At 56.3% G+C, this 15384-nt stretch overlaps 2 protein-coding genes across 2 annotated transcripts; one reads left to right on the top strand and one right to left on the bottom strand.

Moving 5' to 3' along the window:
* Positions 1 to 5903: 5903 nt before the first annotated feature.
* On the bottom strand, positions 5904 to 7640 carry GLRG_03390 (cytidylyltransferase; the record flags this gene model as incomplete). Its single annotated transcript, XM_008094075.1, has 4 exons — positions 5904 to 6047; positions 6167 to 6563; positions 6635 to 6985; positions 7081 to 7640. 4 exons carry the CDS (start codon positions 7638 to 7640, stop codon positions 5904 to 5906), a joined length of 1452 nt encoding a protein of 483 aa, XP_008092266.1.
* A 2987-nt stretch (positions 7641 to 10627) lies between these two features.
* On the top strand, positions 10628 to 12307 carry GLRG_03389 (FAD binding domain-containing protein; the record flags this gene model as incomplete). The annotated part of the gene is made up of 2 exons (XM_008094074.1): positions 10628 to 11097; positions 11149 to 12307. The coding sequence occupies 2 exons, from the start codon at positions 10628 to 10630 to the stop codon at positions 12305 to 12307; spliced, it is 1629 nt and encodes a 542-aa protein (XP_008092265.1).
* Positions 12308 to 15384: the final 3077 nt, after the last annotated feature.

Below are 15384 nucleotides of genomic sequence, written 5' to 3'. Positions count from 1 at the left end.
CCGGAGGCGCCTCGGCACGCATCGGAGACGACGGCCCTTGTAGAGCGACCCACAGGTCTCGGGGGCAGATCAGCTCTCGGGGGTCAAAAACAGGGGCAGGAAGGGAGTTGGCCCGCGTTACCGTATGTTGGGGGCCGGACCGACCGATGGTGGTGGATGAGGGATATATTGGCGAAACCTTAAGTTTCGGAGCGGGCTGCATGGTGGGTTGATGGGGTCTGTTTCAGGTGCCGATATGAGCTGTTATCGCATATAGAGCCGCCGATCCAGGATGTGCCGATGGGTATCGTGGTGTTGGAATGGAAGAGATGAGCCAACATAAGATATCTCTGGGCTGATGTTTCGAAGTGGACCAATATGTGTAAGTCGCCAAGGGTTTGGCAACCGAGTAGATGAGGAAGGGGAATGATTACCAGTCGAGGATGGCGAAAGGGGCTTTCTTGGCAGCTGCCAGGAGCAGAATTCTGGGGATTGGATGCCGTCCGTCCCTCGGGTAGACTAGCAACGTGGGCAAAAAAAAAAAAAAAAAAAAAAAAAAAAAAAAAAAAGGATGCCGTGATTTTTAGCAGCAAGCTGGAGTTGGAGTTGTACACTAACCACCTAGGTACACTAGTTCTCTCGCCAGGGCAAGGGCTGTCACTTCCAACGGCCACACGCTCGGATGAAAGTTGGACGTCGGGACTTGGGAGTTGGAAGGTGGAGGGCCCGTCATCCATGTAGAGGAAGGATCGACTGAGCCGTTGTTACTCTGATCCATTGTTCCTCCCCTACTCCCGAGAGAAAGGAAAGCGCACTGCAGATAGCACCTCCTGGCAAAGCTTTCACCTTGCAATAGGGTACGGATATGCCGTAAGGGGATATGCCTTGCCATGGAGACTGCCTAACCTAACCTACGGCGTAAAGGCAAGGGTCTTGGCCCGCTTCAATACGTCTTGTGTTGGATATTGCAGTATCGTGAGGCTCGATTGCACAGTTGCAGGTCCTTTGCCGGCACATTTGCTATCCATGACCGACGTTGATCCGACACCGCCCATTGACAGCCATCGATTTTTCCCACACCGCACTTCTAGCGATTCGAGGTACCGTGGTCACCGAGCCGAGTAGACCACAAGTCACAATGCAACAATGCCCGGTTCAATGCAACACGTCATCTGCTCGAACACACAAATCATGAAGGTGCAGCATACTAAGCTAGCATGTCTGTGGCAGCTGCGAGATGCTGGCAGACCGATGGTAACAGTGCAAATTGAGTTTGTCCGCGCTGATCCGGGAGAGCCAGCCGCCATCCAATCTACTGACAGGGTTCTAGCCTCGGCTTGGGGTAGGTAAAGGTGGTAGGCGGCAGGCGGCAGGCGGCAGGCACCATCGGAAAGAAAGGAAAGCAAGAAGGAAGGGAGGAGGGAAGGGAAGCGAAGGGAAAGAAAGGAGGGGTAGTGGAAGGGGGGGGGGACAAGGGTCGGCGCTTATCCCAGAGACAATGCGAGGTACAATGTATTTTTAGCCAGGGGACCACCTCCTCCTCCGTCATCAGCCTTCTTCCTGTTGGCTGGCTGTCACACCGATGACAATCCGACAGGGAATGATCAGCGCATCCGCACACCAAGCACATACCACCCCGAGACCCAGGTGTCGACGGCCACGGAGTCCCCATTTGTTCAAGCGTTTGTTTTATCTAAACAGACACTACCTACTACGGATACTAAGCATCAAGCATGAATGTGGAAACGACCCGTCTGACGTCTGCCGTGCACCACCATCGATCGCATTCTGCCTGTCGACACGGGCCAACCCCCATCACCGATGAAAAAATTTGCATCTCGATAACGTCGTCGTCCATCGAGCATCAATTTTCGCTATGCGCCCGGACCCGTATCTCGGACCATGGAAATGCAAGTCCCCCCCACCTCGCTAGGTAGAGAATAGAAACCATCTATCCGTACCTAGAAGAACCAACCATCCTTCTTGTCAAAATCCCAACCTCCAACCTGCCAACTCTTAGATGCTAGGCACGGCAAACTTCGCCGGTAAGCGCATCTAATCTGGCAACGCACCATGTCCGTCTGACCAGTCTCACTGCATGCAGCCTGATCCAATCAGTTGGTCCTGCCGACTGTCATCTGAACAATCACAGTGCTTCCCGGCCCGCGTGCCAGGTACGCCAGGACAGCCCTTCTGCGGCTGGTCCCATCTCAGACTCGCTCGCACGGCACACTACACTGCACTTGCTGATGCTGATCGTGCTTTGTACCTGCTGCTCTCGAGCGCTCACGACACAGCCCGATCAGCGCTGCATTGCATCTTCCTCCTCACCCCACAGCTACGGTTGTCCCATGCCAGACGGCGAACAATGCCCCCCTGCACTGCATTCTCCGTCGAGGCTTCATCTTTGGTCGACGTCGGCGACCAATCGCCAGCCACCGAAACTGCAGTCTATCGACGTGGATTGCTATTTTCGCTGCCTCGCTGCCATCCATCAGAGATGACTTCACGTCATCGACAATCGGCTGTCGACTTTCCGCCATGTTTACTTGCCGCTTGAGGCGCACGCGCGCAAGGCAACTGCCAAGCGAAGCTGGGTGGGCCGTGGTTCGCATATGAGTTGGACCACAAGGTCATGGTCGAGTCCAAGTCGATGCCTTGACAACTTCACTGCTTGTTGGATCCGTCTGAGCGGCTCGGCACGTAGGATTCCTCGTGTTCCCGCGGACTAAAGCAGGTCGGGCATGTTCAGCACATGGCATGGGACAACCACGCCGGCGACATGTTTCCACCAATGGCGCACGGTGTTCGTGCTAGACAGAGCCTTACTCAGCCAACGTGTGGTGTGGGCTACGGATCCAACGTCTCGTTCTCTCGACAACCTTTTCGAACTGAGATTACAGACAGGTTTTGAGATACACCCCACCCCAATCTTGGGGGCAGTGGTTCGGCAGAAAGATCTTGGAGGATTTTGAGTCGCCTCTGCGCGTGGGGCAACCTGCGGCGCGGCTCTGGATATCGACACTCCCGCCCACCCGCAGGATTCCTTGGCCCAGCCATCCCGTCACGCACATCCCATCACGAGCGTCAGACTCGGCTCCCTAGCGCTCGCCATGGGCGGCTAGAATGGTCATCTCGTCTCTCGGCTACCATCCAAAAATGCCTTCATGTTACTCCAAGTTGAGGTTGACTTTTATCGAGTGACGCGTCTGGCGCCAAAATTAGCGCAGCCGGCGCTTTATTCATGGAGAAACATAATCTTCCTTTCTGGAAGCGCAGCAATTTCCGTTCTGGGACGTTTCCTCCTTACTGCATGCGACAAGGTAAGCGCCGCGCCTCGTGTTCGAGCCTTGGCTGAGTGTGTGCCTGCTTGATGGCATCGAATTCAAGGCACCAACGAAGCAACCGATTGGTGTTATTATGGCACCTGGTTCGATATTCGTGGTCATCCGTTGCAGACATGCAGGTACCATGCTCGAGCTAGGCTGAGACGGATGTCGGTCACGTATCAAGCAGCCAGGCCACCATATCACAAGTGATGCACGGAAGCCTTGCGATAGACTATCTCCGTTCTCAGCCCCGTCGCAACTTCGAAACTGGCCCCCAACGGAGAGCTGAACGGTAGTGACAGTATCAAATCTCGTGTTCCAAAATAACGGACAATTGGGGCCGCGATAATGCACAAGTGCGTTGCTTCACTCGCTCACAGCCGTAAGGTCGTGAGTAGGTTCATCATCACTCGAAGTGGGTGGTAGAGCTGATCACGACCGGGAGGGAATGAGTAACACTGCCTTGACCTTACCCGACATAGATAGCCATGACTGCTGCCTAGGCCTCCCCCGGACGACGTGCCTGTTGGAACAAACAGCTTCCAACAGCCCCCAGTCAAGTCATGTCTCGTTGAAAGGGAGTCAGCTAGTGGCTACAGACGTCCCACCACCCCAGGGAACCGTTTCCAGCGCCACTTAGGCCGAGTGCGAGTCCCCGGAATCCCATCGATCTTCACCCAACGTGCGTTTGTCTCATCGTCCCAAGCCTCTTCGACTCGAAGCCACATCGCGGGTTCTAATGCTGGATCTGGGGCCCGGCCAACAGGCCGTGGGCTGTACCGGCAGGCGGGGCTACTGCGGCCGTATCTTCGGCCTCCCGTGCTGGGCGTCTTACTGCGTTCACGGCAGGGCTGCTTAGATGTTTGGGTGGGCATTGCCGCCACCCGCAGCCGTCCCCAAGCAGGTCGTAAGTTTGCGTCAATCGACGATCGCGAGTTCCGTTGGTGCACGTTTCCCAGCCTTACAGTGTGCCGTGCGGCGTGGCTGGGCCCGCCCGCCCTTGCATAGAAGGAAGCCTGCGAGCTTCAACATGAAACAGTTCCCAACCCACGAGAGCTGAGAAATCAACTGATCCCGAGAACAGACCGGAACTAGTTGGGACTTTGGTCACGCCGATGAGACTCTGTGCCAACAAGACGCATAGTGCGATATCTTTATGAGGGCGAGATTCACAGTGCACGCCGCGCCACGCCCCTTTTCTTCCCACAGACGCAGGTCCGGTCCTGGGTGTGGGCTGCTGAAGGAGAGGAATATGCAGATGGCTGCTGCAGCGTTAGATCGTCGTACGACGCGACAGGCCTGATGACGGCGAATATCCCGAGTCCGAAGGGGATCTATTAAGTATACCACTAACCTTGGCGGGCGGGCGACGGAAAAGGGGGGGGGCTAAAGGTTGCGGCATGGGGTGGTGACTGGTCTTTGCTCTCGTCCCGCATGCTCGCGCTTGGGAGGATGAGGATGCCGGAAGAGGCAAGGCGAGGGTGATGAGGGAAGGGTAATGCCTACTGCACGATACAGGCCCTGGAACCGGGTCTAACCCTGGCCCTCTTCCGCGCGCAGTTGGTTAGAGATGGGATGAAGTAAGGAGAACCACCTGCCACTTTTCTCCTATTACGAGCGCAAACCCCGAGTACCAAAAAAGGGGGGGCCGGTTGTGAACACGGGTCGTGAAGAAGAGAGATTTTCTGGTCGGCAGCCGCGAGATGCGATTGACAACCACACTGAGAGGGGGCTTAGCGTCGTGATGAATTGGTTCCTCTGCCTGCCGCTCAGTCCCTCATCTCCTGCCTGACCTGACCTGTTATGATGGGAAGGGAGGGGAAGGGCACGCTCTACTCACCTCTCTCTACCGCCGTGGCCGTCTCCTGCGAATAGAAACCTTCTCCAAACGACACTCGTCGTCGTCGTCGCCGGCGGCGCCGGCGGCGGCGGCGGGGAGGAATGCTGCCAGGACTTTCAACACACGTGTGGTTGCAAGAGGTACGCGTTCGTTCGCTCGCTCGCACTCACCAACCACAACTGTCCACATCACGAGTACATCAAGCTTCTTGTTTTTTTGTTTCGATTTTTTGTTTCTTCGACAATTTGGGGAGGGTTTCCCCCCCGATAGGTAACCTATGTAGTAGTAGCGCGCATCTCTATTCAGTTAAAAGGGGGTTCCCTCTATCGTGTGGACAAGTCCCCGCGGAACCCCCCCTTCCCTTTCTCTCCAGTGACTAGACAGACAACACTCGAAACGCCGTTCCGTCTCTCTTCCCTCTGATCAACGAGCAATGTAGCAATGACAAACATAACAGCAGCTAGCCCCAAGACGGTTTCCATCACGTTTCGTTTGTTCGTGTAGTCCGTTCCGTCCTCCCATTCTTCTGCCCATCCCCCACCCCTCTTTCCTCCTTTCCGCTCCTCCTTCAACTCTCACCTCGCCCGTCGACCAAAACGGTCCCGTTTACTGCGCAACAATAATTAGGTGAAGGTGGGTGGGGTGAGTAAGGTTAGGACATTTGTGTCACGCGGACTTTTTTGACGCCGGATATAGTGCGCCTTTGGTGGTGATAGCCCAAGGCACGTCACGTGCAAAAAGGGGGCACCGGCTTTTTATGAGGCGCTCGCGGTGGCGGTGGCGGCGGCCGGCTGTTGAGGGACGACGCGGCCGCGGGGGCTCTTGCCGTCGCTCTCCGAGTCGTCGTCGCTGTTGCGGCGGCTCGGGCTGTCAAGTTCGCTTCTCTTGCTCTTGGTCATCTACACAAAAGGAAAGCAGGCGCGTCAGCAAATACTCCAGCTCCGGCGGGTGGTCGCGTGTGGCATGACCGCAAAAAATAGAAAACGTGTCGGTTTGTTGAAAAGGGAGAGAAACTTACCCATGAACGGACGCCGCCGACGAGACCCAGGGCGTAGCCGGTGATGAAGTCGTTGGACTGGGTCCCGGCGGGCGTGCCGCCGGGGGTGGTGGGGATGTCGACGCTGATGCGGGACTTGCTCGCGTTGGAGGCGGCGAGGTGGTCGCCGTTCTGGATGTACGAGGTGCGGGCGGCCGGGGCCGGGGACTGCGGGCGCGAGGCGGGCCAGAACTGGCGCAGCTCGCGGGAGAGCTCCTGGCCGGTGGTCGACCAGTTGGTGCGGATGTTATCGCGCAGCTCCTGGACGTGGCGCTTGAGATCGAGCTCGTTCTTCTTGATCCAGCTGACGTTGAGCTCCTGGCGCGAGGTGCCGCGCTTGAACTGCCGGGCAATGTACTTTTCGTAGTCGCGGACGATCCTGGGCACACACGCAGCAAATGTCAGCAATCTTTTTTCTTTCTTTCTTTTGAGGCCTCTGTGGAGACCTACTTGGTGATGATGCCCGTCGTGCTGACGCCCTCGGTGCGCTGGGTGACGAGGAACTTGCCGGCCTCCTTGATGGGGCGGTAGATGTCGTCGCCCTCGTCGGCGCCGTAGGGCAGGTCGTCGTGGGCGACGTAGTCAATCTTGTGCTGGTCGAGGAATTCCGGGGTGACGATCCACGGGCAGTTCTCTATGACCTCGTCCACCCACTTGCAGTGGCGGACCGTCTCAGCGCGCTCGGCGCCAGAGAGGACCGTCAGGCCCTTGCGCTTGTGCGTCTCGGCGTCGCCGGTGACACCGACGATGAGGTAGACGTCGGGGAAGGCCTTCTTGGCCTGCTCGAGCTGGCGCATGTGCCTGTAAGACGGGGGAGGTTAGTTGAGAGTGTCATGCTTCTGTGCGTATGGGGAATGGAGAGAGGAGAGGAGCGAAAGCAAGTCGTGTCAACGTACCCGAGATGGAAGAGGTCGAACACTCCGTCGGCGTACACCCGGACGGAGCGGCCGACGGGAGGATCGTTGGTCCTGAAGCCGACAGGATGCGTGAGCTTGCCAGTGGGCGGAGGCGGCATTGCCTCGTCCTTGTCCTCGCCCTCCTTTATCGAGACGTGCTTGCGGCTGTTCTTGCGGCCGACGCGCTCGGCGATGTCGACGCTCGCCTCGGTGGTGTCGCTGGGTTCGCCCGGGTCGAGGGAGTGGTTTTGCGCCGCCGACGCCGCCGCTGCGGCGGAGGACTGGGTGTTGTTGTTACTCGTCGTCTCGTGAGAGCGTTCCGAGCCGGCGCGCTGCCGCTTAGACGGGTGGCCGGCGGATGTGGAGTCGGACTTGCGGTGACCGCCAACGCGGCCGGATTCCGGGGCGGTGCTGTCGCCCTCCTCGCCTGAGGCGTCGCGCGAGGAGGCCTGGAGGCCGGCGTCGGCGGCGTCAGCAGCGTCTGGCATGTCTGTGGGGTTCATTGTCGCGGTCGTGCGTTTCCGCTTGCCTGCTGCTGAGGAGCCGGAAGGGGAAGACATTGCCGTCTTTATTTGTATGAAGGGGTGTGTGTGTGGGATTGGGAGGGAGGTGGTAGTTGTTTGGCGGTGGAGGGGAATGTCGTTTGCTCGAGTGGCTTGTCCCGCGTGGAGTTACTACTTGTGACTTCGGTAATGAAGGGGTCTGGTATGGAGGCGTTTCCAGGAGATCGGCAGACTATGTCGTAGACAGACAGGTAGGGTAGTCGAGAAAGTTGGCGTGCAGGACGTATGTGGCCTAGGTCTTTTTCCGCGGGTGTGTGGGTGTCACAAGTGTTTGTGCCTTGGTTCAGGATGTTAGAAGGGTGTGTGGAGGTAATGATGATGATGATGTATGTCGTGGGCGTATGAAAGGACAGAGACACACAAAAAAGGGAGGAACGGAGCAGGGCGTGGGGGATAGATAGGGTTGGACTTGTGCTTGGTGTCAAATGCCAGCGAAGCAAAGTAGCTGCAGGACCAACGCCGGTGGTTGCTGTGTGGGCAATGCAATCTGGGGGGGTTACGGAAGAGGATGGAAGCATACACTTACGGGGTTGCGGGAGTGGCCAGCCCAGTACCTAGGAAGTGACTAAGTGCTCGGGTGATGGGGGAGGTCGTGAGCAGCTCGATCGGAGAAGGATGCGACTAAATGCGCATATGATGCGGGAACCAAACCTGCAGCTAGCGGTGGTGCGGAGGAGACTCTACTCCGGTCGGGGGGTAACGCGGACCACGGGGATTGAAACTTTAAAAGATTTGTGGTTTCTAACCAAAGAAGACGAACTTGTGACAGCAATGGAAGCTCGTCAAGCGCGGGTAGCAGATTGATTACGGTGTTGGAAGAGAGAGCAAGCAAGCAAGCAGCTGGTTTCCCTTGTGATAATTAGACTAGAGCTTGATTTTCCCGGATAGTGAGTGTTCCTTTGCTGTTTTATTCGGGCACGTTCGTTAAGTCGCGTGTCACGAGCGCGGAAATGCCACTCGGTCCATCGAAATTTGCCCATAGCATAAAACACGGTTTCCATTTGTGCGCGAACATGTCACAGTAGCTGTAGCAGTGACAGCAGCACCATGTCATGTCATCTTCTCCTATTTTCAACGTCCAGAAAAAGAAGAAGTACGATGGTACCAGGCCAAAGTTAATTACCCCTGTTAGGTAACTAATGTTCACCCCCCTACTACGGGACTTCACTTTTGGTGAATATTCACCCTCTATTATGATATCAGCTGTGGGGGGTAACATCATAGGGGTAATTAACTTGGCCCTGCCACCCTGTAAAAAAAGAAAGGAAAAAAAAAGGGATTACTCTGGGCCCGCGGTTGTACACCCCCTGTCCTTAATCCATTGTTCTTCAGGTTCGGGCTAGGGGGGAGCATGAAGTTTGAAGTTCCCCGAAGACGCCGAAGACGAAGGGAAATTTGCTCTGCTTGTGCTGCGATACCAAGTTTGGGCTTGTGCTCAAGGCATGTACCTAGGTACATACCTACGGTAACATTACATGACAGTAAGAGCAGGGAGAACATGGAATCCTGTCATACTTGGCAACGGTGTGCGAGGAAGTGGCGTCATTCTGCTGTGGCTTGAGCGGTATGCACAATTACGTCCAAGGGGACCTCGAGGTCAGTCGTGGCTTGGCCTTAGCGTCCGACCAATGGCTTCAGTTGGCGAAAGCACAAAAAGTCCTTGCGGGTCATTTGTGTCTAGCAGGGATGACGAGATTTCTGTTGGGGAGAATGTGGGGTTTTTATTTTTATTTCTTTCATCTCGACCCAGAAGAACGGGGAGACAACGGTACGTACTGCCACTTCAGAGCTACCAGCTGGGACAGGTCTGTTCGCCTGGCTGAACTTCGGCCCGATCCCCTTTTCGGCTTCGGAGATAACATCGTGACATGTCAGGTGACGGAGATCGAGATTTCATCAAGCATCGGTCCAACTCACATGCAACACACAGCTGGCAGCCCCAGTGCATGCAGCCCGCCAGTTGAGCGTGACAGTGACATTCTCCTGCATCGAAACTCATCGAACCTGCGGCTTTTTTTTTTTTATCTCCTCTGTTTTCATCGTCTTAGCTTCCTCGAATGCCGGCTTCATCAAATTAAATTTACCGATTAATGCGTCTTGGCTCTCGACCCACAGTGGGATTGTGGCTTCACCTGGATGCAACGGATGCATGAACCGAAGGTTGCTTGAGTTATTTCACACGGCCGCACCTGCCGCCGAGGAAACCTTCGGGTTGAGTCGGTGAAGGTTCACTTGGGTCGGGGCGGGAGTCCCGATGCGGAGCATTGGGGCTCGGTTGGGCCCGGTGGCCCGATGATCGGAAGCGGTGGATCCCGGAACACACACCGGCCTGCGCCGTGGAAATGGAGTCCGCAGCTCGGCCACTCTATCGCGATGAGATTCAAACAGGACCTTGTGAAAGCCGCATGCCACTGAGAGACAAACCAACCCCGATTTTCCTCCGAGATGCCTCTGTTTTGGGTTCCGACTAATAGGCCGTCCATCACCTTACACCATACTGTTGGGCTATGATCGCGTTGACGTGATGCTTTCAAGCGTCAGCTCAACGAGCAGACACGTTGCCGACATATTGAACGGTATTCTGCTACAAGATATATTTCTCGGAAGTATTACAAGAGAGCATGGACTGTTTACATCGATTCCGGCCCAAATGTCGTCGCCTCGTTATTCCCCATATATTCTTGCCCATCAAGGTCCTCAATCCAAACCAGTGCTATTAGAAAGACCCAAGACAGGGATCATCACGCCCGCAACACTCCTTCATTGGCCTTGACGAGAATGTACCGCTGGCCATCAAGGTAGCTTTCAGCCGACGACAGACTCCCCTCGTGACCAGGTAGTTGATTGAAGCAGGTCCTGGAGAAGAGATGGCACAATGGATGTCAAAAACTCACCCTGCTCCCGCGACGGAGACGACCTGCGTTGCTGCCCCTCTTGCTCTTCATTACCCTGCGAGTAGATCTTCAGCATCTTGGTAGGTCTCAATGACGGAACAGTTCATCCACGACGTAATCATCATCGGCGCCGGCCCTTGTGGCCTGGCCGTGGCTTCCCGACTGTGCGAGCACTCGCCCTCGGCCCTCTTCACAGACGAGGAGCACCAGCGATACCACTGGATCCGCAAGTACGGCCGTCGCATGACGTTGAAGAACAGAAAGAATGGCAGCATTATCGAGAAGAGAACGCCCAGCCAGGGCCAACGCTACTCGACGCTGGTGTTGGACGCCACCGGAGACGAGTGGTTGAACCGCTGGAACCGTCTCTTCAAGACTTTCGACATCACTCACCTCCGAAGTCCCATGTTCTTCCACGTGGACCCCAGCGATCGCGACGCCTTGCTGGCTAGAGCCTACGAGCGGAAACAGGAGCATGAGCTCCAAGAGCTGAGGGCCTGCGTTGGCAAGGAAATCAGTAAACACCTGCGCAAGGCGAGACTCAAGTCGCGGAACCCAAAGTAGATACTGCCCTCTCAGACTACCGTTTGCTCTGATCTAACATGTCCAAGACAGCATGTCGTCGTAGAAGTAGACGAGCGGGACCGGAAAGACTACTTCACACCACCAACGACACTCTTTGCGAACCACTGCGAATGCATAGTCGACAGATACGGCCTTCGGGAAGGCCTCATCCAGAACGAGAAGGTCGAGGACATCGAGTACCGCGTCATCAAAGATGTATTGCCCGACTCAAAGCTATTTGCGGTCCACTCGAACAAAACCACCCACTACGCGCGGGCCGTCGTGCTCGCCGTGGGCCCGGCCAACGCGCCCACGATCCCTCCCGTCCTGGGCCTCGCCAGCGAGCCCGGCGGCACGCCCCCCCCACAGGTCTGCCACAGCATGCAGATCCAGAAGTTCCCGGACCCGGTCGTCCAGGCCAAGATCGCCGCGCGCAAGACGACCAACGTGCTTGTCGTCGGCGGCGGCCTCACCTCGGCGCAGCTCTCGGACCTCGCCCTCCGCCGCGGCGTGACCAAGGTGTGGCACCTCATGCGCGGCCCTTGCCGGGTGAAGCCATTCGACATCGACCTCGCGTGGATGGGCAAGTTCCGCAACGTCGAGCAGGCCTACTTCTGGTCGGCCGACTCGGACGAGGAGCGCCTCCGGCAGATCCAGAGCGCCCGCGGCGGCGGCAGCATCACACCGCCGTACCAGAAGCGGCTGAAGCAGCACGTCGCGCGCGGCGCGCTGGAGCTGCGGACGAACACGAGGCTCGCCGAGGCGCGCTACGACGGGGAGAGGAGGGTCTGGGACGTCAAGACGGAGCCGGCCGGGGAGCCGATGCCGGGGATGGACTACATCTACTTCGCGACGGGCGTGCAGACCGACTACGCGAAGCTGCCGTACCTGCAGACGATCCTGAGGGACTACCCCCTCCACGGGCACGGCGGGATGCCGTGCATCAACGACGACCTGATGTGGTCGCAGGACGTGCCGCTCTTCGTCACGGGGCGCATGGCGGCTCTCAGGCTGGGTCCCGGGGCGCCCAACCTGGCGGGGGCGAGGGCGGGTGCCGAGAGGATCGCGTGGGCCATCGAGGATCTGCTGCCGGACAGGACCGGCGACTCGTTTGGAGATCATCGCATGGATGAGGAGATGAAGTTCGTCACGGGGAGAGGGAACCGGTTTGATAGCTTGGTGACGGCCGGGGGCGAGGACTCATAGGCGTCGCCGAGGAAGATAAAACAAAGAATTTGAGTGACCGTCGGTTTTGCTTGTCCAGTTACAGTATTTAATTAGTCTGGCCCCGTGAATGTAACGCCGCGTTCGTCTGACAACATTTGCCTTGAGCTACAAACATCAAGCTACTTCTCATGTAAGAAGGTCCAGGAAAATAGCTTAACAGAGCCTTACTTGATTGGTCGTTTGTTGATATCCACGACATATCCTCTTCTTTCAAATCCAATTGTATACCTCCTGTTTTACCTTTAACTCCCTTTTGATTAGGTGTCGATGTTAGCGCTAGTCTTGATCACACAGCATATACCACCGAGGATACCTTGATTTTGTAAGTCTGATCTTCAGTTCAACCGCCAATCAACTTAGTCCCTCTGGCGCCTTGTAGTACTGGGCGACAACCGGATTCTCTCCAGATTGCGATTCACCTTCAGCACACTCTCGGAAAAATAACCATTCCAGTCGTTCAGTTTGACCTGTAACACTGTGAGGACATCCGCGTTTCTCCCTCTCTTGTCGCCGAGCGCCGCCGCCGCCGTCTTCCACGCGAGGCTCTGCCACTGGTGCTTTTTATTATTATTTTTACCTCACTCGGTTGGTGTTACTACTACTACATAAGGCTGCCGAAATTTGGACTGCCTGTCTTGACCAGTACCGCGTAACTGATAGAACGTCTGTACGCTTAGGCGGAGCTGAAACTTCCCGCGGCGGCGCCCCCCCCCGAGCCTGGAACACAATCGTCCATTCAGACGACCGCGGCACCGTCCTATCCCCGCGGCTTCTGGGCGGAGAAATACGGCAAGCTCTCTCGTAGCCGCGGAAAATAACGGCGGGCCCCGCCTCGTCGTGGCCCAGGACGTTGTTGCCGCACGCGGCACCGGCGTGCTGTGCGGCATCAACACTCAACTCAGTCGACAATGACACGTGCGTCGTGTGGAGCACGTGCCGGGATGCCGGCCACAGCTGCTGCTTGTACGATAGCAACATAATGATTGCCGGGCCGAGGTTGTTGAGCTCCGGTCCGATGGACAGTCTTGGGCCGTTTCAAGCTTACCCAAGACTTGCCCAGCTCGGTTGGGCAAAAGGGCATGAGACGGCAAGAGAGCAGTGGCAAGCTTCTGGGCCCAAACGGCCTCGAAGACGGGACTAGGGTGATTTCCAATGTGTTCTGCTTTCAGCCGGTGTATCCTAACGGATTCTCGTTCATATCGCTGAAAGACTGACCTCCGGATAAACCAGCAGAGTATTCTTCGTCATCCGTCTACTCGCGAAGTAATCCTCCTTCACTATATGACAAGGGCATCATTCTAGAAGACTATACTGGAGTGGGAGATAGCCTTGCGGCTGGACCGAGGACAAGCCTCGCTGTCGAGACGGTTAGTAACTTCAACATGGTAGTGGCCAGTCTCTCATCTACTATTATTCACAAGTGCATATATATGCCTGTACTTCTAACTTCGGTTTTCTTTCACGCCCGAATTATCTGTCGTGTAGCCTACCCGGACCACAAAACGATGCCCCCAGGCCATTCGGACTCGCCGTCTAGAGAAACCCTCACTCACCAGCCGCCGCCTCCCACAAAAGCAGATCGTCGCCTGATCCTCGCAGCGGCGTTTCTTGAAGAAGCCGAAAACATGAATCCCCATGTTTTTTTCCAGATCACGACCGCGCTTTCCAGGCTTTACCGTGCTGCCAAGGCATCCTCGTCCCGGAACCCACCCGGCTCCCGCGGACTTCGCCCCTCCCACCCCTGGGGTTCTTTTCTGATAGTCGCAATTAGTGAGATCCCCTGGCTTGTCTACCAAACAACGTGACGACCGCCACCGGGGCGAGAGAGGGAACGGACAGTGCCTGGGGTAGCTGTCCCGGTGGCGCGCAGACGGCGAAATCCTCGCGGCAGGCTCGGCGGGTGTTGGGACGGAAGAAGAACTCTAAAGCATTTTGACACCACATGGACATCTGCCTTCCTCGTGTTGAAAAGAAAAAGAAATGCAAAAATAAATACTATACGAGCGTTTGAGTATACCGTTGGCATCGCGAAGGCAATAAACCCCCCGCGCTCACAGTGGCGGTTCGGATTCTAGAACGCTCCCCTCCCCCGAACACAAAAAGAAAACGCAAGGAACTACCGGCAGGACGGCGCCCCGGGGCATCCCTGCCGCTCCTGTCGTCAACTCCTCTCTTAGTGTAGAGTTACCCAGAGTCAGTCCGCCGATTTCCCTCGCTTCTACATAGTACTCACCGGGCTGCTCCTGGCACCGCCACTGTACAGACACGCCTCTCTAAGTGTTCATTTGCGGATGAGAAGCTCCAGTAGGGGAACCGGAGTAATGGGTTTCCCCTCCACCCAGGTGCCGCCTTCTGATGGGACCGTGGTGGTCCGCCGAACCCCTGCCAACCATGTAGGAAGATGGAAGCGTCTCCCCAGGATGGAGGTGGAGCTCGCAGAGGGGAATGGTCGGGGATGCCGGGGTTGGAAGACGTACTCGTATAGAAAGAGGGGAGAGTGGTGAGAGAGGGAAAGAGTCATGCCAGACGAGCAGAAAGTTCTAGAGCCGGAATGACGGTTCACATTTGATGGCGAAGTTTTATTGGGCTCTCAAGCTGTTTTGCCGTCGATCTCCTTTTCATCAGTCTTGCGACGAACGCCCTGTCAGCTGGAGGCGACGGGCCAGAGTCGGACCAGAGTCCTCCAAGCCGCCCGTTTTGCTAGGTATTCTCGCTATTCAGCGTCCTGTCAAGCAATGGTCATTTTCTTGCAAGAGATTGAGTGTCTTCGCCGCATGTAGTGTCTCTTGACTGGCTCCTTGCTACCTAGAACCCCCCCTTCGAACACCAAAACCTAAAACATCCTCGACCCAATCCCATTCAATTTAACCCCGTACGCCGCCACCGCAACATAATCCTCCGTCTTTTTTGTTTTTTCGTTTCAATGTCGCGTGTGTTGTGCGTCAGTGAGCAAAGAGACACCCGCTCGTAGCAAAAAAAGCGAGGAAAGGAGCGGTGGGTTTTTGCGGTCTATGTACAGTAAAAAAAAAAAGAAAAAAAAAAGAGCAAATCCGGCC

This window comes from Colletotrichum graminicola, assembly GCF_000149035.1.
Source record: "Colletotrichum graminicola M1.001 genomic scaffold supercont1.10, whole genome shotgun sequence".
Lineage (NCBI taxonomy): Eukaryota > Fungi > Ascomycota > Sordariomycetes > Glomerellales > Glomerellaceae > Colletotrichum > Colletotrichum graminicola.
The sequence above is the reverse complement of the archived record's forward strand: the minus strand, read 5'-3'. Positions and strand labels throughout refer to the sequence as shown.